We start from the raw sequence: 24,047 nt of genomic DNA, 5'->3' as shown, positions 1-24,047 counted from the left end.
GCTTGTCGGCGGTGCTGTATTGGCTAGGTTTTCTCTTAACTTTTCTTCGATCGCAAGGACCACTACTCGTATGTCGGCCTTGATTTCCTCTAATTCATCAATCTCGGCAGCAATGGTTGCTTCTCCATCTTTTTCGGCACTAACCAGATCCAGTATTGTATCGTCTAGGTGCCTCAGCGTTTCCATTTTTTCTGTCAATGCAATTTTCGTCTGCATGAGGCTGTCCTTTCTTGTTCTATCGTAGTCTTCAAGGATTCTCTGTGCGGTGTCCAGCAGTTTCGTCACATGGCCGCAATGTCCTCCTCTAACCTTCCTTTTTTTTTTCAAAACTTCTGCCATTCTCTTTCTTTTGATCTGGCCCTCGAAGGACCAGGTTTTGCAGAATTCTCCACTTCATTAAGGAAAATCTCTGTGTTGCGCCGGTACGACAATCAATAGGACTGTATCCTTCGTGAATTTTGCATTTATTTACGATGCACACGTTCTACATTCAATTCTATCGTTCTATCTACTTAATTACAAGATGTTTGATTCTATTTATTTGCTATTACAACGGAAATACACACCTTAACTACGTAAATGTAAGATTCACAATACTTATTTGTATTTTTCCTGTTGCATGACTTGACTTGCGTGTTTACCTAGACTAATCCAATTAACCCTTTGTAATTAAACCCACTCCCACTATTTGCGGAACATTGTCACACATTCCTGTACGTCACAGGATGTTTCAACCCAAATGTACGCCCAAAATTCTCCAGATAATTCTTATCTTCATTGTTACAAGCATAAGCTAACATTTTTCTAATTATTTCAATATTTATTTGATTAAGCAATGACATGTTTTACGACAAAAGGTGTACTTTGTTACTTAGAAAACCATCCACACACGATCTAAGATCAACTTCTTTTTATCGCCAAAGATACAAGAAGCAGAGTTAAAAAGATAACATTATAACAGGCAGACATTTACCTTGTACCCTGGACTGCTACGAGGTCGCTTGTCAAATTAACAATCCCTACAGCAACAGGTAGCACATTTTCGGACAAATAGTCCAGAGGTTTTCTTACATTTCTTCTCACATCTCTAGTCCGCTTCGCAGCAGGCTTGTTCGGCATTGTTCCTTTTAAGACATCAGCTTTTTTCTGTTGATCCATATTTGAGCTGAAAAGGTTGCAGTGAGACAACCCATTATGACGGTTATTTTTCACCAGTTGTAATCATTCTACTAATTTGAAGTAGATGCGAAGCCACACTGTCAGAAATACCATTTGGTTTGTTGTATGCCTTTATCTAATTAGTAGCAAAATATCTTGGAAAAAGGGAACCAGGTTTTTTGAAATCAGAGAATGGGAAATAATCATGTGCCCTTTAGAATTGTAGAATCATGTCTGGCTTTGCTTGTTTCTGGCATGTTTGGGTCTGGCGGCTCAGAAACTGTGCCTGTTACTTGCTCTAAAAATAACAATGGTGGAGCATTGACTGCAATATCCCTTTATAAGCCAACGACTGTCAGAGGTCCTCACAGCTCTCTGCCATTAAAATTCTTTTGTGCTATAGTTCGCCTGCCAAAACCCAGCCTTAGAACATTGTGGCGAATAGGGTATTCATGTCCCCAAACACACTTTCTAGTCCTCTTCGGGCAAACCATTCTACTAGCATTGTTGATTTGGTCGCAAACAGCCACTGCACGCCAGTGTGACCTTGGCTGCAAGCTGCTGTTAAACAGCATCTGTGGTCTGGATGTCTTAGCTAACATTTCTATTCTACTGCTGGATCAGCACTTTTAGTTTCCTTCTTTGGTTTTCCAGTGGTCCTAAGAATGTCAAACTGACTTAAGTTATCCTCACAGTAAAGTCGATTTTGTATTACCATGGTTTTGCACACCAGTTTTATCTCATTTACTTGGAAAGCTTACGGAATTTTTTTTTTTTTTTTTGGCACCTCTTAACGTAAAGGGTTTTTTCTATTCTCATTATGTGACATTTAAAGAAATGCCTTAATCTTTCTTGTAATGCCTTTGTACAGGAGGTTTATTTGTTGTCATATACCTCAGTGCTATTTGATCTTGCTGGACCCTTCCTGCCCTTTCAACAAGATTTAACACTTCCTGTACATTTGTCACTCTGAAAAATGTGAAGAAAGGAGAGAACAAAATAAGCAGTTTAACAAAATTAATCACAATTGGAAATAACAAACATACATGTTTATTCCAAATTTTGTATTCAAATATACATAAATTTAGAAAGGGGAGAGTTCCAAGGTTATCCCTTTTGATAAAACATCCCTGAAAAAAGCAAGAAATATACAAAAAAGAATAAAAAATTACAACGCTAATCATATAAAACATTAAGGAAAGGTTTTTAAAAGATTAAAGTTTTAAAAATGATTTAAGTCTAAATTTTAAACGGTTCGAGATCTCCCGCTTCAACAACATCCTTTGGTAAAATGATAAAATAAGGATTAAATTTGGCACGAAAAACATTTGAATACTAGATTGTTGTTTATTTATTACCTTATTTACGACATTTTACATTTTTGCAACAGTTTCCTTTTTCCTTTTCCAAAACGGAAATATACTCTGTTTGAGGCAGAGGATGTGTACAGTTAAGAAATTGTTTTGCCATTAGGCATATAGTCGGCAGCAATTTCGCTCCCAAATTATAGTACTGATAATTTATCACTAACATTGTATAACTACCTTCCTCTTCATAATATAATGAGAAAATGTCGATTTTCATTGCCCATTTACTACCCAAGGCCTCTCATAACCTTTAAAACATAGAAAATACATCCACAACAAGTTACTATTGACAAATGCTTGTTACAGGTTGTGTAAAACAGTCACGACTGTTTAAATCAAAGTAATTCCATTTTTTTATAAGTTAGCTTTAATGGTTCTCTCTTAAGCATAAACTACTACTTTTTTCTGGAACCTGCATTAATACATAATTTAAATTACAATAATATGAATACAATCCCTGATCAGCCTTTTAAAAATGATCAGATACTGACTTACACTATGAACTCAAAACCCATCAAAATCTAAGTATTTCTTCGGCAGGAAATGGTATTTTGAAACCTTTTTTACAGGATTTTCATGGTAAAAAATTAAGGGTATTTTCATGGGGTATTTACCATGAAATAGTCACGAAAATCTAGAGAAATTTTACAGTGTCATGGCCCATGAAATCTTTCAAACCGTGTTCAAGGCCATGAAATACACATGAAAAATCCACTAAATACTCATTGAGTGCACTGTGAAATTTTCATGGCTTTTTAATGATATTCAAATCGCCAGGAATTTAAACACCAGGATTTTCATGACATTTAATTTAATGAGTTCAGTAGTCTACTGATTTCATGCTTGCATGAACAGTCTCCGTTTGCATCTAAGCCCTGCTGCACCATTGATTCGATATCATCTGTTTTGCTCTTCAGTGGGAAATTCTCAGCCTTTTTTTGGCACAGTCTGGTTATTCTTGTTAGATCCTGCTGTACTACTACATTATCAAGACCTGTTTTGCCATTCAATGGAATATCCTCAGCATTTACTGAAAAGGTGGCACTATTACCGCAAATGATTCTCGCTGTCAAGGTTGATTTTTTTCTTGTCCTCACCAGTGGGATTTGATTTATCCTGCAGCAAACTTGAAATATACACTGGCCACACAACATTTCCACTTTTAAGGTTCCTCCTTGTAAAAATGTGAAGGCTATATTGTTTGATCCATATTTGTGTCCTCCACGAAAATGCACACTACATATACAGTCGCTCGATTTCCACCTGTAATTCTTTCGTCTTAAACTCAGTGCTCTTATCCATTTTTTCCATAAACGTTCCTCTTTTGGGAAAGTATAATATTTGAGAGTCTTAACTTTCCAACTTTTATGACTGCAGGCTGCAACTGCACGGCTAAAGGGCATCACAAACTATCAGAGCTCGCTTCTGTAGACTCGCAGGTTGAACGCCATATTGCTTGTTTAAAGCCTTGTGTAGTAAGTAATTAGTAGTGAACATTAATACTCTTTATAAATTCTGACGCTGACTTATTTGAGCGTAAACAACGCTCATAATGTACTCAAGACGTTTCGACCGAGAATCTTCGGTCTTCTTCGGTTGTTATCATGGCATAAAAAACGGCTTTTTAACGGTTTCACATTTGAATGCGCGCGCAAGTGACTAATACAAATACAGATTTTCGGTCAAAACATCTTGAGTACATTATGAGCGTTGTTTACGCTCAAATAAGTCAGCGTCAGAATTTATAAAGAGTATTAATGTCAACTCCTGACTGTAATTTTGGTATTTTTCGTTTAATAGTGAACATGTCACCTTGTAAGAACGTTCTGTGTGTGTTTTGCAATAAAAAAATAAAAATAAAATATTGCTTGTTTAGGTATGATAATTTGGTACATTTACCTACAATGCATTGCGTGGCGAGGATTACAATTCATAGGCCATGAAATTGATTTGTGGTGAGTGTCGTGAAAAATTAATGACCCATGAAAACTATAGGTTATAATTTTGACTGCTTTCATGGCTCATGCAAATGTATTTTGACAGAAATTCATGGGTCATGAAATGTAGCCCGCTGTAACTCAAAGAAAATTCATGGCTTCAAAAAACTTCATGAAATTTCATTTGGCTGTTTTCATGAGGTTTCCACAAGAAATTCATGGAATTTTCATAAAACTCCAGTTCATAGTGTTAATATGTACATCTAGAAATAAGCCAAACCCTAACATCAAATGGGTGATCGTACAGTGACTTGGCTCTGATTTGGTTGATTTCCACCATTACCTTCTCACGATCTTATCTTGCTCCCTAGATCTCTCAACTCGCTTTCCATTTCTCCATTAAAAAATGCCGCAGCAACCTGTTTTTTTTTTCTCAAAAACCTAAAGAGATTTATCAAGAAGCTGGCCTTAATTGTATGAGACAGAAAAGACACTTATGCGTGGCACCTAAACTCATTGAGTACATATAGGGTATCACAAACACATTTAAATCTTCCAGCTGATGCATTTAATTATTATTTTGGTTACAAGAAAATCACAAATAAATGACATCAAGGTAGTTGCTTTATTATGAAAAGTGCACTATGATCACTTTTTGTCTACTTGAGGCAACTTGGGTAAAACTGGGTTCTTATTTCTCAAATGCCTCCTTTCAGTATACTTGTTTCGTCGTTTTACAGAACGATGGACAAAGAAAAATTGGTGAAGTCTTGTCATAGCACAGACAATTTTTTTCATTCCACTTGCCCATTCAGAACATTGTATTAAATTCAGATGGAATCTTTCCAGCTGCATCATAAAGGCGTTTACATCTTGGATCTTTGTGATTTCGAAGGTGAAGCCTGTTGATCACTATGGTAACAGTGCTCCATAACTTGTCAAATGGTTTAGGTAATGGGAGATCCTTCTTTGATATCTTCAGGCTATCCACATGGCACATGTTGTCATAGGCCAAAATTTTTTATTTCGGTTGGGGATTTTCCTGCATCTTGGAGGGCCTTGTGCTTCCTGTATAACCAAACAAGAAAGGCTTGCGTAGGAGATTCGGACCTGCAAACAGAAATAAATACATGGAAAACATTTAAATGTGCAGAGATCAAGTATGACCCAACCAACCAGGGTGACTTCCAACATAATTGCATACCCTTTTCTACAATAAACATGTATAAAATACCACAATAGCATTTACCGATATAAGGGTTGCCAATACTCTATATGGCCTCCAGCACTGACTATAAAAAAAATTCCTCTAGAACAACAGTGCAGTGTTCTTCTGCCACCTGTTTCCTTGTTGCAGTTGACTTCAACTTCTTCTTCCTCAGAATCTATGAATTCAGGGTGCCACCGCAAAAACTCCCCAGTACCTATATAGAAATAGAGAAAAATATAATGATAATCGTGTTATATCGAAAGTAAAACACAATTTTGCTTTCAATACCATAATCCACAGCATTTTCAATTATTTGTTTCGTTCATGACGGGGGGAGGATTGTTCGGATTTTCGGATCAATAGATCAAACACGCCACGCCATGTTTTCACTTCGAGGAACAACAACATCCGGGACTTTATTGACGTCAGATCTTATACATATTAATGAGATCATCCTAACACCCCCACTTGATCTCTTCCTATGTGTGTTCTAAAATCACATGAACACGGTCATATTGCTAAAATATAAACATATAGCTTACTATCAGTTGACAAATGAGTAAAACTATAACAAAATATAGAACTCTTGTACATTACTTCTATATTAAAACTCAAATGTCTTAAGAACCAAAAATATAACTCTTGAATTTTTGCAACTTAATCTTCGTAACTGGTTTGGTCATGACATCAGCAACCATATCGGCGGTGGGACAATACTTAATGATTACTTTGCCTGCATTCTGCACATTGCGAATAAAATGGTATCGCACATCAATATGTTTGGATCTCTGTCGATTGACTGGATTCATGGACAAGGCAATTGTCCCCTGATTATCCTCAAAGATCAAAACAGGATCATTTACCTCACCAACATCATTCACTATCTGAATGAGATACATGCCCTCCTGAACTGCCGCTGCCAGGGCAATGTACTCAGCTTCACAAGATGAAAGAGCTACTGTTGGCTGCTTTCTCGACTTCCAAGAGATAAGTGGACCAGCTTTATTCAAACTGAAGCAGTACCCACTGATGCTGCGTCTGTCATCTGTAGATGATGCCCAATCAGCATCACTATAGCCTATCAGTGTAAGACCATTGTCACATTTCCTATAGCACAGTTCAAAGTCAAGGGTCCCCTTTAAGTACCGCAGTACATGTTTCACTGCTACCCAGTGTTCCTTTGTGGGATTAGTTAGAAACTGAGACAGTTTAGTAACAACCCAGCATATGTCTGGTCTGGTGCATGTCATAGCATATACCAAGCTACCCACTGCTTCACGGTATCGCTTTGGATCAACAGGGTTTTCACTGCCAAACTCAAACTTCTGCTCAGAAGGTGTAGGTTTTGGTTTACAATCAGACATCTCAAATCTCTCAAGCACCTTACTGATATACCTCTTCTGGTCCATTTTTACAAAGCCATCACCTTGCTCAAAGTGAATACCCAAGAAATATGAAAGTCTACCCAGATCTTTCATATGAAACCTCTTGTTCAACATCTCTTTAGTTTTAGACAATAACACCATGTCGCTTGCTGCTATAATTATGTCATCCACCCAGACAAGCATAGCAACAAGTCCACTTCCAACCTGTTTGGTGTACACACAATTGTCAACAGGGCTTTGTACAAAATCATTCTCTTGCAAGAAACAGTGTAGTACATGGTTCCAATTCCTACCCGACTGCTTCAATCCATACAGAGATTTGTTCAACTTATACACAAGTTTCCCTTCACTCCCCGGGGGAACTTCAAAGCCCTCAGCTTGATCCATATAGATCTCACAATCAATAGGGGCATTGAGATATGCCGTCTTCACATCCATCTGATGCAAAATCAAATCGTGTTGTGCTGCCATTTGCATTAGCACACGCACTGATGTGAGATTAGCTGTTGGTGCAAACGTCTCCTGATAATCAACACCTCTCACTTGACTGTAACCCTTAGCAACATACCTTGCTTTGTAAGTTTTAGCACCATTGGAACTTTCTTTGATAGTGTACACCCAACGGCCCCCCACTGAATTTTTGCCCTCTGGCAAAGGAGACAAAGTAAATGTGTTATTCTCAGTTAGAGAATTCATCTCTTCCTTCATTGCTGCCTCCCAGTTACTAGACTCAGGTGATTCCATAGCCTCTTGGTAAGTTTGAGGGAAAGCAGAAAATTTGTAACAGTAATCTACACTCGTCAGTACCTGATCACTATCCTTCATGTTTGTGACATAATCTCTCAGGTAAGCTGGGGGTCTTCTCTCCCTCGTGGAGCGTCTCACACTTTCATCACGAGGCTGTGAAGTAGGACTAGGTTCATTCTCAGCCTTAGGTCCTTCAGCAAGTTCATCCAGACCCTCTCCGGATCTGTCAACATCAGATTCACTACAAGTATCAGGGTTAGTATTGTGTCGTGATGGCATGAAATCATCATCACCCAGTGGAATTTCAGTTTGGGTCTGTCGTTCAACATGTACCCCTCTCCTAGGGAACTTCACCACCCTGTACTTCATAATCTTGCCCGTCTCTGGGATTAACACCAGATAGGCAGGACTCTCTTTATCATACCCAAGGAAAATCCCTTTGGTGCACCTGGGATCCAATTTCTTCTTATTCTGCTTATATGCATAGCATTCAGATCCAAAAACTCTCATGTTTGACAAATTTGGCTTCTTGCCAGTGATAGCAAAGTATGCAGTTTGCTTAAGGCGGTTGTTAAAGCACCGATTGCGAATGTACGCAGCTGCCATTACCGCATAGGGCCAAAACCCTTTGCCCAGATTGGCTTGCAGGAGTAAACACCTTCCCATCTCAAACAAGGTTCTCCAGTGTCGCTCTGCCGTCCCATTTTGGTGGGGAGAATGGGGTGCAGACATTTCATGCTTTATCTTATTTTTCTCCAGCAGAGATTTAAATTCCTGAGAAATAAATTCACCACCATTATCCGATCTAATACATTTGACCTCTCCGTATGGTGCTGTGTCTGCTAAAAACTTCTTTGTTGCAGCTACAGTGTCACTCTTACGTTTCAGAAAATATACAAAAATTGCTCCTGAATAGTCATCTGTAAAAGCTATGGAATATCTGAAACCCTCTCTAGAAGCTGGATCGATAGGTCCAGCCAAATCTGTATGAACTAATTCTAATGGTGCAGTAGCACGAGCATCAGGATTCCTATTCCTACTTTGGGTCATCTTTCCTTCAATACAAACATTACAATCTTGGGGTTTACTAGAACTACTATTACTTATTTTCATACCTTCCACTACACCTTTTAGTTTCAAGATGTCCTCATAATTACAGTGTCCTAGTATTTCATGCCAACCCTTCAGGTCACAAGTATAATTAACAGAGTCAGTGTCATTCTTGTCGAAGGTACTAAGATAGTACAGTCTACAATGCTTCTCGATGTTAAACTTGGTACCATCCTTGTAAACTAATTCAGCAGAGTCAGGATTGAAAGTCACTGAAGCACCTCTTTCAGTCGCAGCTTGCACTGAAAATATGTTCTGCGGGTATGCAGGAATGTATAACGCATTCTTCAGTGTTGCACTGACATACTTTCCAGTGGTATCCATGATGGTTATCTCAACATCCCCTCTCTTGAGTGCCACGTTGTTGGATCGTGTCCCATCTGCTAGCTCGATGTAGTGCTTTTCTGGTGTGAACTTGTCATCAAATTTGCTGAATTTGGACTCGTCATTGATGATGTGAGTGGTCGCACCGCAATCCACCAGTAGGGCATTTGGCTTCCCAGTAGTGTTCCCATTTACATAGGCATTGGTCTCAAATGCAAATGAATGCTCCACTTCCTCATCAGAATCCTCCAAAGTCTCAGAAGCCTGACTGACTTTGTCGGTCTTGTTCTTTCTTTTGCGTCGACATGTTCTGTCACTGTGTGATGAATTATGGCACGTGTTGCACCAGTGCCCCCGTCCGTTCCTGCCTTTGTCTTTATTACCACAGAAGCGAGCAATGTGCCCTGGCTGGCCACATTGAAAACAGGTGATATTCGGCTGGGATTCTTGCTTGTGTTCAGTTTTCATAACTGAGTGATTTCCCGTCGCTATACTCGCTCGCTCTGTGTCTTCGAAGCTTCGTAAGGCCACTTTAAATTCGCCAAATGTTTGTTCTTTCTCGCTCTGAGTAATAACGACAACAAACGGCTTGTATTCTTCTGGTAGGCCTTTCAGTACCATCGCTATGAGAAGGCTATCCGTCACGGTTTCACCGGCATTTTTAAGAGCTGTTGCCGCGGTCTCTGCTCGTATGACATAGTCTGTCACTGTCTCGTGTGCTGACTTCACAAGCGAGGTCAGTTCCGTGTACAACGAGATCACTCTCGGCTTGCCTGTACCAGCGTAGTGTGCTCTTAAAATCTTTAATGCTTTCCTCCCGTCATCCTGTGCATCTCTCATTACAAGGGAAAGGCTTTTGTCGTCTAGAAATTGTATTAACTCCGCGAAAGCTTCTTCATTCTTGGCTGCATTAACGTCCTCAAATTCAGCCGTAGTGATCGTATCCTTCAACTTTTGCAATCGCATGTATCCGAGAAACTTGACTTCCCATTGCTCATATTTCCGTTCATCCCCATCGAAGAGTAGTCTCCCGTACCTTGACCTGGGCCCATAACCTGTTTCGTTCATGACGGGGGGAGGATTGTTCGGATTTTCGGATCAATAGATCAAACACGCCACGCCATGTTTTCACTTCGAGGAACAACAACATCCGGGACTTTATTGACGTCAGATCTTATACATATTAATGAGATCATCCTAACATTATTTCCAGCATTTTCAATTATGAAATAATTGAAAATGAACTTATTTCAAATTCCATCAAAGATCTTGTAATTACGAGGCAAATAATTACCAGAGAGAAACAGCAACAATTTTGATTTAACTGTATAACAACTGGGCCCAGGATTATTAACTAACTGTCCCTGGATGGGATGCTATAGTCCATTGCAGGGGTAATCCTCCCTCTCCCCCAGCATTAAATTTGAAATTACCCATTTATACCCGTGGGAAGTGTAATGCATTGTGAACATATAGTGTCTTGCCCAAGAAACAAAACACACTGACTCTGTGCAAGGATAAAACCTAGACAGCCTAATCCACAGTTTACCTTGCTAATCATTGGGCCACACTGCCTCTCATTAACCTTGTGTTCTCTTTTTCTCTCATTTTTTCCCAAACTTGTCATTGCTTATGTAAAGCTAATTTAATTACTAAAAATTAAATTCCATACAATAACTTTCATCTAAATCAAACTAATGCTGATAATCGAAGATAATCAATTCTTTTAAAAGGTATTGTTGACCTTCGTAAGTTTGACAGACATCTGAAAGTTGCAATCTAAGGATTCCATGACAGTGTGGTATACTTCTAGTTTAGTCACCTTTGAACTGATAAGTGATGCACACTTCTTGTTTTCATTACACATTGCCTTTTCTTCAGAAGATCTAATAGCTGCGCGGATGCATAAGAGCTTCCCGCACCGGTATCTATCAGTGCTTGGCAGGTAATCCCATAAATTTCTATGGTTACGACTGGTAAGATTACCTCGTTGTTTTCACTGGCTGTCATCAATGTTTGTCTCCCACTGTCTGTTTGTCCACTATCGCATATGAAACTATGATGACGTTTGTGACAACGTAGGCAGGTCTTCTTGCTAAAAAACTCTGTGGCGCGGTGATTTGACGTTGCGCAATTAAAGCACAGCTTCCTTCTTGTGAGAAATTGCTTTCGTTCGTCTACAGTGGGTACCTTTTGGCAGTCGGACGATTTGTGTTCCACGATAAACACATTTGCTTTGCTTGCTATCGCCACCCCCTGCTCTGCTTTGTTCGGCGGTGGGCAGTTACGTTTCCGGTTTAATTGCTCTGTTGTGTCACGTTGTTGTGTCACATTCTTCTCTGATGTGTCACATTCTTGTTCTTCTTCTTCAACCTGGTTTCTCCTTGTCAAGAGTCCTATGGCTTCTGGTAACTGGGCCAAGTTCCAGCTCTACCAGTCCGGATCCATTCTAACCAGGTCGCCACAAATTGCTGGAAATTTGTCCAAAGTCATTGGTACGTTGCCATTGACTTCTCCTAGCTTATTCATCTTTTCCAAGGCTTGAACGCAGTAGGACTACGTTTCACTGAACTTGCTGATTTTCCTAGGATTTGCATTTGTGATGAGAGGTAGAGTCATGATTTCCTTGACATAAGCTTTTACTATTTTGGATTCCTTCCCATATTTACTTTGAAGTATTGACTTCACTGGATTGAAGCCCTCAGATTTGAATGGCAAGGCTTCCATAACGCTGTTGATCTTAGATCCCAGTAACCCGCGCAAATAAGTGAATTTATTGATGGATGCTATGTCTGCTTAAACCAAGGCCAATCCAAGAAGGAACCTTCAAACTCTTGATCTCGATCTTTGGTCATTTTGCTTGTGTTTGTTTAGTTGTTTCGCTTGCTTGGCTCTCTTGAAGATCAGACTGAAGTTTTATCTTCTCGTCATGTAGCTTCATCTTTAATGTGAGTTGTTCTTCACCTACAGTCATCTCTTCTTCAAAACCATTTGCGGAGTCTCCCAACTTTTCTCAGCTTTTATTACTGGTGTCTACCCTGGCATTCTACATCCATTTATCAGATCATCTTCTGCTTGCTTTAAGTTGTTCGCTTAAGATATTGTTGATCTTAATGCTCCCAGATGTCTAGTTGATCCCTTTGGCTGACCTTGACTAGAGTACTTGTTTAGTTTTCATTGCATGGATTTCTAGTTGGGTCAGTATTGCTTTTCTTTGACAGTTTCCATCCTTGAGCTGCCAGTAGGCGTTGTTTAAATAAAATTCAGGACAAATTACAAATTTTACTCACAACGTTGATTGCAGGTCCTGTTGGAGGTGACACGTTTGGAGAATGTTCCCAAGCCCACAGTTCAAACAGTATTCTCCAAGAATCACATAAAGATTTCTCAATAACTTTTAATCTTGTGCTCTATTCAGTCCTATTCACGATATCACACAGTTAACAATGTTGTCCTACGAGCACACCCACATTCTAAAGTTACTCGATCCAACGCTTGTCTCTTGTGGTTGTCATGTGTTCACAGAGGAATTTCCGGTCATTGTTAATTGTTTACTTTTAAATCGCAAACTCAGCATACCCTAATTGTAACAAAGTCACACTAATAATAACACATTTCTGAAACACCAGCTAAAATATCATTCTCCTGTTTATTATTTATTTGCTTCAACATACATTTATGTACATACATAAATAATAACTTGGTAATTACCGGATGTTCCATCAAATGTAATATCTCATTTAAAATTGAATAATAAATAACCCTTGGCATAAATTCTTTAAAACTAGCTGTAATAATTACATTTTTACCATTGCCAGGCAAAAAACAAATTGTTATCCAACTATACAGCCAAAACTCAATTGATAAACTTCCCTCATCCCAAATCAGAGCATCTTAGCTTTTCAACCTTTCACAAACTTCGTTGTTGATCAAAGAAAATTTTAAAACCTCCTCTGATGGCTGGTCTGCTGCTCTGAGGCCGTAGTGCGAATGTACTGTACTCGCAATTCCATGCTCATAAACGTGACACGTTATGCCACTTGAGCACACAATAGCAACCTTGAGACCTCACCGAGCTCAGTCCTGTCAAATAGCGTCGACCACTGTCGATTTGCCGGCTCCACCTTGACCAGTGATCAACCCATTGTGCCCAAGTCTTGTAAATTCTAGTATTTTACTTTGCTCTGGTGTTAGTTTGTCGGCCATTCAGACATCTGGAAAAATTTAATGACAATCGGCAAAGTTAATACATGCGGCTTTCAGAGGTGAGAAATTTCATGTTTAAGAAAAGGGTGCATAATTTTCACATGCCTCTGGTTTTTAACTTCTGGTAAAAAGTCAACCTCTTGGGGTCTCGCAGCATATTTTTTATACCTGTTTTTTTTTTCTCAAAATCTAAAAAGATGTATCAAGAAGCCTGCCTTTATTGTATAAGACAGAAAAGCCACCGAAACACACCTTTGCGTGGCACCTAAACTCTTTGAGTACATATGCATCTGCCATTTTGTAATATTGTCACCGAGGAGACCATGGGGACAATGCATCCCAACAGGACTAACTATTCTCCACTCAGTTGATGTGCGATATGATAGTCATGACTTTCGGATTTGGTCCCTGGAAGCGATCACACAATTTTAATTTTTGATTGGATAAAACAATATCGGAAATTTCTCTTGTTACAGTCTTCTTTCCACTCCAATGACTCCTTTTTTTAGCTGTTACCATTCCTTTAAGGATTCTGATCCAAAGGGGGTATACTATGGTCAATTCTCTCATAAAATCATGGAACCATGGGAAACACAAATATTATTTCATAGTCTGGGCATAGTCGGTGGCTTACTAGCAGTTTAACACTGTATGTATATGAAAACTGGCATATGCATCAGACAGTATGCGTCGAAAAATATTTTGCACATGGCTTACCTCCTTCTTATTCTGAACTCTGATCAAACGCATTAATAGACTGTTCGAGTTCCTTGTTGGGCATTTGGCTTGTACTGAATGAAAGAATGAAAGACTTTATTTAATGAGGGTGACCCGTGACAGAACGAATACTAAACGGCAAAAAACTAAAAAATTAAAAAATCAAAAAATTATTTAAAATTAAATAAAATTAAATAAAAAACTGATAAAAATAAAAAGAAATTAAAAAAAAAAAAAAAAAAAAAAAAAAAATAAAAATTTTAAATATTTTTTTTTTAAAGACCGGGATAAATTTCCAATTTTATATTCTACGGCGAGGTGCGTCTCCCGCGTGAGGGGGCAAAAAATTTAAATAATTTTAGTAGTTCTCAAATGAGTCAGAGTTTTTCTTATCTTCAGGTAGTCCGTTTATCCTTTTTAGGCAGTGCACTCGATTTATATAACTTCTTTGTAAAAGGGGATCAGTTTAGCTTGTTAAAAAGTGAATTCGACTAGTACGTGTGCTGCAAGAATAATACGCGCACCCTTTTGCATACGAGATCTCTCCAGTGCCTCTTTATTACACGGTCCATACTGTGCTTGCATACATGAAGAGTGGTTTGATTACTCGGTAGATCATTTTTGATTCTTTTTCAAGTAGCAGCTTATATGGCGTAAAGAATTCTTTTGAAAGTTGTTACTAGTTCGTCAACATGTGCTTCGTAAGTGGTCTCGTCGATTATCACTCCAAAAGTTTATGCTACCAATTTTTTCTCTTTCTCTTTCTTTTCCTTGTCGTGGGCTTCGTCTGCGCAGCGCTTCCCTCACACGTTTTCTTTATACTTTTCTCCTTTCTTCTCTTGGTGCTGTGGCATTTAAAGAGGAGCATCCTTGGGCGCCCTGTCTGATGTCAGTTCTGTGGTTCCTTTTTTTTCTTGTCGGACGGGGCCACCGAAATAGACCTTCTTTAGTGAGTTCTATTTAATACTTACTTTCAACGGTCTCTCTTTCCATTTCAGTGGTCCGTCTGGGCTGTTCTGTAGAGTGACTCTGGGCCGCTTCATTTGTTGTATGTGTGCTGCTCTTTTTCGTTGTAACTGTCGGGCGTATGTTGCGCCTCCCGCATGGTGTACTTTTGCTCTTTCCACGGTCTGCTGTTTCGTTTGAAAGGTTCAGCAATTTGCATATGCTTGCAAACGCTGGTGATTGGTACAGATTTATGCCATCGTGCCCAGGCTTGTTACAGCGACCCTTTGTCTCTCTTAGGCGTTTTGGGGGTGTTGAAAGCCACATCTCCGGACTTGGTCTTTGTACGTTTTCCTCCTTTGATTATGTTACTGATAGCTCATTTGCTGGGCTTTCACTAACGATGTTTCTTGTTTTCGTGCGAACTCGAGGTTACTAGTCCCACTTAATTTTTGAGTGCTTGCACTCCTTTTGATTTTTTTTCTTGCGGTTCTTTTTTTTTGTGGCTGTGTACCTCTTGCGCTCGGGCTCTCTCCCGCTCTCTTGGCTGTCTCGCTTAGTAGTGGGTGCCTGTCCTCATTTAGCTGTTTCTTTTCTGTTTAATATAAGCAGGGCACTTGTAGTCGGAGTACTCTTTTGGTGATCCTTCTTTTTGAGTCTGGCAAGTGGTCGGAATCTTGTTCGATGCGTTGTGTAGACATGGTCGGTGGCTCCGGGGGCTGCACGAGTTAATGTTTTGCCTTCGCTTCGTGTGTGTGAATTTCGAAGTTTTTTAGTCTCCACCGTACATTTCTTGGTTACTGCTTGCTCTGCTCCGTCCGCCGTTGGAGGCGGGCGATACGCTCCTGTGAGTTCGGGCGATTTGATTTATAGGGATAGACTTGTAACCAGACGGTTTCTGTCCATTTCTTCCGGCTTTTTTTCACTTTTAGTTTGTCAGCAACGTAGGCGAGATTCCGCCGCCCTTCTTGTTCCTTGCCGGTCTTTCCTGAAGAGCGTGTAGCCAGGTATTTCTAGCGATCGGTTTGTTTGGTTTAAGAATGTTTTGAGGGAAAAAGCACATCGATCTTGACGTCTAGTGGTTAGTAATAACCTTATCTGCTAAACTTAGTGTCCGTTAGATTGTTTACGTTCCACTGTCCTATCTGAGACCATTTCCTGGTAAACATACCCTGGACAAATTGACTTCTTGTCGTTCTTTTTTCGCTTGGTGTGGGCCAGGCGGGTTACATCCGGCCTTGAACCTCAAAGGATTGAAAGTTGAAACAATTTGTAGTATATTTATCACAGAGTGAGGAATTCGCTTGAGTTCTTCGGTTGGATGCTGAACTGCCTTTAGTCCCAAAATGGCCGCGCTCGTCGGGCCTGCTTTGTTGCCGTATCACATTGCTGCTGATCTCCCAATTTCCGATAATCGCTTTCAGAGAAGTTATGATGGTAATAACTTGCTGAGAGAGCACAAGTTTTCGAAAACCAACTGTAGTATCGAAAATTTAGCCTTTTCACCGAGTAGACGCCATGGCGGCCATCACGTGTGTGACATGGTCTCACAAACCGGAGAGAAAACCATCGCTTTATTATTTATTTTTAAAAATGCTTAGCCTAAGTTATCCTTTCAAGTCATTTTTAAGGAACAAAAGTTGGTCATCAAATATAAAATATATCGGTTTTATATGTATTCACTCTTTCGCTCGCAATTTAAAACCGTACAGATATGAAAGCTGGTATATGCATCGCAAAATTAGGTGAAAGAAATATCTGTACATGCCTAACCGTCTAATTCTGAAATCTCATCAAATACATCAATTGACTCGTTCATGGCTTCAAAAAACTTCATGAAATTTCATTTTTCTGTTTTCATGGGCCATGAAATGACTTTCATGAGGTTTCCTCAAGAAATTCATGGCATTTTTATAAAACTCCAGTTTATAGTGTTAACATGTACCTCTAGAAATAAGCTTAACCCTAACATCAAAAACTTGTGTAGTAGGAAAAAAGTTTCTCACCACATTCCCCACATGCCTCTGAACAGTCTTCTAATGGGTGACTGTATAGTGATTATTCTAATTTCTTTGATTTTAACCATTAACTTCTCACGATCATTATCTTGTCCCCAAAATCTCTTAACTTGCTTCCATATCTCCATAAAAAAAATGCCACAGCACATTTTTTTTCTCAAAAACTTAAAAAGATATATCAAGATGCTGGTCTTTATTGTCTGATACAGCAAAGCCACCAAAAGACACCCATGCAGGGCACCTTAATGGGAAACTGTGTGTCACAACATTTACCCTATGAATTTGGGTTTGAATGGAACTATTTTTTAACAGAACTATGAAAGAATTTACTGGCGCGCACACTACTGCCAGATAAAAACCACATCCATCTGGAAATATGAGCCTCTTTTCATGATAGTCACTAACACTTTTAGCGACTTAATCTGTCAACGGCTTATTAACAAACACTCGCCGACGAGACAAAAAGTCCCATGATGTTAAATTACATAGCAGCCTGAGTCAGACAAGTCATCAAATTTATTGAAAAAAGGTTTCAAAACTTCTCCACTGAAAAATTCCTTATTGCATTCAATTCGACAGCCAATAGCACCCTGCCGCAACATAACGTAGTATAGGCCATACCAGATACATTATAAATCAAATTCAATTTTTATTTTTACAATAGCGCTTAAATATAAAATTAAATACATGCACCCTTTTTGTCCTTAAAGATAAAAGAAGCTCATAGTTACAAGCTGTTTAAGGGATATTCTAACATGCAGAGCGCAGGCGAGACATTTGTTACTGATGCTCTCTAAACAATCATTACGTCGGACAAACTTGCCCAACATCGTTTGCAACAGAAATCCCAAAGAGAAAATGTCACTTGCTGAAGACTGTGTGTGCGTACCACCAATAAGCTTAGGGGCAATTCACGGATATTTACTTTTGTAAAATTTCTTCTGAACCTCCATTAGTTCATACCGCTTCGGTTTAGAGTGTGGTCTACTTTTGCCAAAATCAATTACAACTGGTTTCCACTTTAGCGGCGTTCGATGCATTAATACATTGTTCTCTTTTATATCGTTGTGTAGCCAACCCGCTTCCTGAAGGCAGTGAATAGTATCCACAATTTGCTTAAAAATTCTTTCGATATGATCAAATTTGATTATACCTTATTCAATTGCCTTAAGTAAAGAAAAGGACTTCTTAGCCTTACCATAAAATTGAGATACCATTAACTATGGTTTCTCTTTCATACAAACTCCTAAAACATAGGGCAAGTTTGGATGATGTTCCTTTTGAAGTTCAGAAATAATTCCTGCCTCCTTTTTGACTTCACAAACGTCATTTATTTTAAATTCTTAAACGCCACTGGAAAATTGCCGTTAAAGTACATGAGGCACATTACACCATATGTTCCTTCCCCAAGTACGATTTCTTTCTCGTCATGAGACAAGAGCATGGAGCGAGATAATTCTGGCACTGTGATCTTCGGCTGGTGGCGCACTGGTCCTAGTGTACCCTTGTTTCCTATCCTACTGGGAAGAATGGCTGATCAAAGATATGGTGTCAAGAAAGTCGAACGCGGATTCCTACTCACTGCCATTTTTACCATGGTGCGGGCCCTTGAAAAAATATTGGCTTTCGGCATTGTTGGTGCTTCAACAGCAACAGCGATGGCAGACTTTTCTACTACTGAAGCCTTTTCACCTGGTTTCTTTCTGAGTTTCCTTCGTTGTCTATACTTTTTCCTATCATCTTTAGTGTGCCTTTCTCTTTTAATTCCTTGTTCTGTTTCCTGATCCATTTTTCCTTCCCAGTTTTTGTGAAAAAATAGTTGATTGCGAACCACAAAATACTAATCACTGACTATTTTACTTGAGTTAGTAAAGGGGATTATTTCATCAGTCACGAGCGGGATCATGAATTTAAATATTTCGCATATTTTTAACTATTACTGCTGCTGTTCAGTCTGCTGTTGATAGACAATATACACGGCTCAATTGTCCGAGCATCTGAACATCGACGATACACGCGTTTTGGCTTAGAAATTGGAATATCATGAAAACCTGATTTACTTGCGATGTGAAATGTCCATCTTGTCACCGCCGCTCTAAGTCCTCAAGGACAACCATAAAGCACGGCTTAACTAAACACGGACTGACTCTCGACGGGAGGCACCTGGATTTTTACGACAATTCAGAAAAGAGTCACACTGCCTGAAGCAAAAAAGATCAGCCCTGCGAGGCTTGAACTATACAAATCCTGGATCACTTCTTAAACCGAGTGCATAGAAGAAGCCCTTCACCCTGCTTTGCCAGGTAAGATCAAAATAAGTTATACTGCTTGTGTTGACTACTGTGACTATGACGGCCGATATTGCCACACTATTTTTACCAGTTTTTCCGACTGCTTTCATCTCCTCCAGAGATCCACCTTTTGAAATACTTTGGTGACCAGGATGGGCCGATGGGTCAATGAAGTAAACGATAATAAACGTATCAGCAAGGCTGGATTTCAGGATGTATTGATTTTCGATGAAATGTTATGTAATGTAATCTGAAGCTGCAATTAAATTGTACAAAATGTTATGACTGAATATCTTCGGCAAATGACACGCATTTAAAAACTGATTACATAAAAATATTACTTACATTGTCCGGCTTGTGAACAAACGTAGATAAAAGACATAGAGTATAAACTCGCCAACTAGAGATTCCTTAAAAACCTTATTAACAAAACATTTAGCTTTCGCTACTTCGACATACATGCATGGCAAACATGTTCAACATAAAAAGATTGCATAATCAAAAGTCGGTCCACAGGGCTTTGCGGCCCTTACTTAATTAGTGTCTAGTCCATGCGTTGTGTAACGCAACACAGAAAACGTTTCCTCTGTTTTAAGTTGTATTCCTTCGTTCTGATTTAAGATTTCCTTCATCCATTGAATATTGTACATTTTGTATGATATCTTGATTGTACTGGACCTGTAGGGAAGTTTTCAATGGAGCTGGAATGAAACGGAATGGCGTCGGAATTCTGCGTGTTCGTGCAGTTCTTGGAGAAGATGCTCAAATAAATCACTAGGACAAAATGCATGTTCTACGACGAACCCATTTACCTGTAGTAGAAAAGTAAAATAATGGTGATTTTTGTGCGCATCGAAGTCGCCTTGCAATTGCCCTACTTTAATTTCGTTAGGCAAGTGTTTGTAATTTTAGCTCACGCAAAACAGTTTGTTCCTAGTTCCATAGACAAAAAAATTAATTTTCTCTTGTAACTTATTATTCAAAACCAAATCTGTGTTTCTGTATTTTATTCAGAACAGGAAAATACCCAATTAAAATTTAGGGGCATGGGGACGAAAATAATGTGACCTAATAGTATATTGTGACAAGGGAGATCCCTTGCTTCAGGGTTGTTTTCGCTGCATGCAAGATGCCCCAAAATGGATGACAAGCTTTCATGATGTCTGCCGGCTACGTCTTTGAGCTCCTTAAAAATGTTTCTTGCTCTGATAGTTATTTTCTTTTTAATTGCTGATTTTGTAAGCTTGCCATCCTCGAAAATATCCTTAAAAGTTGACTCGACATCATGGGCGACTGGTCATGGTTGAGTGCATTTATTTTCCTCGTACCGCACGTCTTGAAGCTGACTTTCAAGCATTTGTATTTTCACGCGGCAGCTTACTAAGTGAAAGTTGTCAATGAACTTGTCCTGCTGACAAATCTGCTGCTTTAAGGAACCTAGAGCTGCAGTTGTTGGTGTTGGGAACTCCATCCATCGATCCAGCGATGGTGAACCTGAAACTCCCAAGGCAGAATGAATTTAGCAGTTAATTATTACTCCTTGCTCACCTCCAAAGTGATCTTATGAGCAACCATTCCAACATAAAGGCCAAAAGATGTCACTAGGCAAACCTCCTGATCTTGCATTAAATTTGTTTTATACTTGCTTCTAAACCATCCTGCTGAAGACAAACCAAAAAAAGTCTCAGTTGGGGGGGAGATGGATATTTTCTGGAATGACACAAATTATCCTATAACCATCATATAACTGCAGTGTGTACTGGAAGCTAGAATATTGATTCACTGTAACCTGAATTGACAAATGATTTTCATTCTATAGCTGTCAAAAGGTGGATTATTGACCTGATTTTTAATTGTTGGTTCTCATGATAATAACAAAAATCGGACCAATAACCCAACTCTTTGTGACTCATTGTTGATCAACTAAATATGGCTGTGGTAAGCTTTTTGGATTAATTTTTACAATTAATTTTTAATTCAACTCACGGAAGAAACACAACAATGCCTCCTCTTTCTCTGATCATCCTTATACACTCATTGGAGTCATGAATATGAGCATTATCCATAACAACAACAGAGTTGGGTTCTTCAAGTGCAAATCTCCCAACATGTGGCAATATGAAGTGACGTAAAGCAAAGTTGAAATCACCAGTCGATAATGCATTTGTGATAGTGTGAGAAACAACAACTCCTTCAATATTCATGGAACAAACACAGCACAGTTGCGAAAGTAACCACTGTTTTGTGTCGTCTGGTAAAGTAATCGTAAATGACAAGCATTGACAACAAGATCTGTCGCCAAATAACACGCAACAGTCCAAAGGCAAATTAAAACAGGAAATAAATCTTAGTAACTGTTTCCTCTTGGAACTGGTTAGCACAGAAGACAACCACCACAAACCGCATAATATCAAATCCAGGCTTTAATATAATTATTCGATCTAAGAGAGATACATTTAACGTCGTGATTAGAACAAACATAACCTTATACTTGATTTCGTAACAGAAAACTCCACAGCAAACTTAATCAACCCGATCGAAACTTACTTCTGTGGCGGGTCGTAAACATCAGTTGTACTTCACTTCACAGGTTAGCTTTCCGGTTAGCTTTCCTTACAAATTCTCAGTCCTGGTTAGCGCATTTAACAGTGACGACAAAACAAACGCCGTTCTTACTTCAACATCCGATTTTACTGAACTGAACTGAAATGTGTTTTTATAACCTATTGTGAAACACTTTGAATAAATGTCTAGATCAAATGTCAATCAAGATTTTCAATCATAAAGTAATCAAGTAAATGTCTGTCAATAGGAGGCAACGCCTATTTGATCAACGAAACATTCTCTCCGCCCCGATAAGGGCGTAGTCCTTATCCTAGTTGAACTCAGTCTAACAGTCTTTAGTCATATCCCTCTGCAGGGTAGATCACTGCTATCTTGGTGACTGGTCGATTGTACTCCCCGGCTGATGTTTTCACTTTGACGTTGCGCACACAACCGTCCGTTCCAGGATAAACTTCAAGTACTCTGCCGATACTCCAGTTACCGCGGACAGCATTGTTATCAGCCATGACTACGACATCATCGACTCGTACATTACGGCGCTCTGCGTGCCATCTCTTCCTCGGAACGAGTGTCGGGAAGACGTCTCTGGCCCAGCGTTTCCAGAACGAGTCCACAATCCGTTGAATGAACTCTACCCTGTGCCGTGGATTCTTCGTCTCCTTAAACGGTCCCTGTGGTACTGTCGATGAAGCTCGCCCTAGCAGCATGTCGTTTGGGCACAGGTACGCACCGTCATCCGGGTCGTTAGGAATGTGACCGATCGGGCGTTGGTTAACGAGGTTACCGACTTCCATCAGACAGGTGTATAACTCAAACGGCGTTAACACTTGGTCACCGATGGCAGCTTTCAGCGCTTTCTTGCACGTCTTGACGAGAGACTCAACACAGCCATTCTGATGCAGAGCTGCAGGTGTTACAAACTTCCATTGGATTCCCTTTTCTGCACAAAACGTCTTCAGCTCGTCAACATCCCAACCTTCGATCATCTCTCGTAATTCTGTCTCTGCTCCAACCATCTGTGACCCATTGTCACTCATCAGGAGCGCTGGACGACCTCGAATGGAGAAAAATCTCCGCAAGACTTGCATGAACTCCATCATAGACAAGTCCACGGCTAACTCCAGGTGGACTGCTCGAGTGTTCAGGCAGGTAAATATTACGCCATAGTGCTTCATCTGCTTGTTTCTTCCAATCTTGACATTGTAAGGTCCGAAGTAGTCGCATGAAGTATAGTAGAATGGCGGGGTATGCGGAGCCAGACGTAGATCGGGCAGGTCAGCCATCAGTTGCTCCTCGGTCTTATGCGCCATTTCTCTGCAGAAAACACAACGGGATTTCACCGATTTGCTCAGCTTGTTGGCCTTCAGGATCCAGTACTGCTGTCTTATCTTGGCGGTTGTAGTAACCACTCCTGGATGGCCGAATCGATGCATGTGTCGCATTATCAAGAGTGATATCCAGTGTGTACTCGGGAGCAGGGCGGGGTGTTTCATCTCGTAGGACACAATCGCTTTGTCCAGTCTTCCTCCAACCCTTATAATTCCCTTGTCGTCAGTGAAGGAACTCAGTGTCTTGAACTCGCCCTTTGCCATGCGATCATGTAGGCTTTTCTGTGCATCTTTAATCCAGAACATTTCTGCTTGCAGGAGTTCCTCGGGGGTTAACGAACCCTGGCGCCCCTCTTGGGCGTGTTTCCTGAGACGTATTTTCTCGGCCAGTCTCCTTATACGCGCTGTGACTCTAATCAGTCTCCTCCAGCTGGAAAATGCTTGAGGGTCAATCGGATTTTCAGCTGTCTTCACCTGACAAACCGCTTCTGCTCGCCGGCGCTCCATGTGCTCTTCTGGGGGTGCCTGCGCTGCGTCTGGCTGTGGCCAGAGTTCTTCCGGAAGTCGTAGAAACTCTGGTCCTTCACTCCATCTCCCCGTCAAATCCTGAACGCTGATTCCTCTGGACAGGTCGTCAGCCACGTTTACCTCACCAGGAATATGCCTCCACTGACTTGGTTCGGAATTACTTTGAATCTCTCCAATTCTTGCAGATACGAACGGCTTGAAGGCGCGTGAA

At 39.9% G+C, this 24,047-nt stretch overlaps 1 protein-coding gene and 1 long non-coding RNA gene across 2 annotated transcripts in view; one reads left to right on the top strand and one right to left on the bottom strand.

Moving 5' to 3' along the window:
* LOC144652375 (uncharacterized) overlaps nt 1-24,047 on the top strand; it is a 60,843-nt gene that overhangs the window by 7,859 nt on the left and 28,937 nt on the right. The window lies entirely within an intron of this gene.
* Nucleotides 21,770-23,403, bottom strand: LOC144648668 (uncharacterized). Its single transcript, XM_078508171.1, has one exon. The coding sequence runs from the start codon at nt 23,288-23,290 to the stop codon at nt 22,316-22,318; it is 975 nt and encodes a 324-aa protein (XP_078364297.1). The 5' UTR covers nt 23,291-23,403; the 3' UTR covers nt 21,770-22,315.

This window comes from Oculina patagonica, chromosome 4 (genome assembly GCF_052425735.1).
Source record: "Oculina patagonica isolate OP01 chromosome 4, crgOcupat, whole genome shotgun sequence".
Lineage (NCBI taxonomy): Eukaryota > Metazoa > Cnidaria > Anthozoa > Scleractinia > Oculinidae > Oculina > Oculina patagonica.
This window is presented reverse-complemented; position numbering and strand designations above follow the sequence as displayed.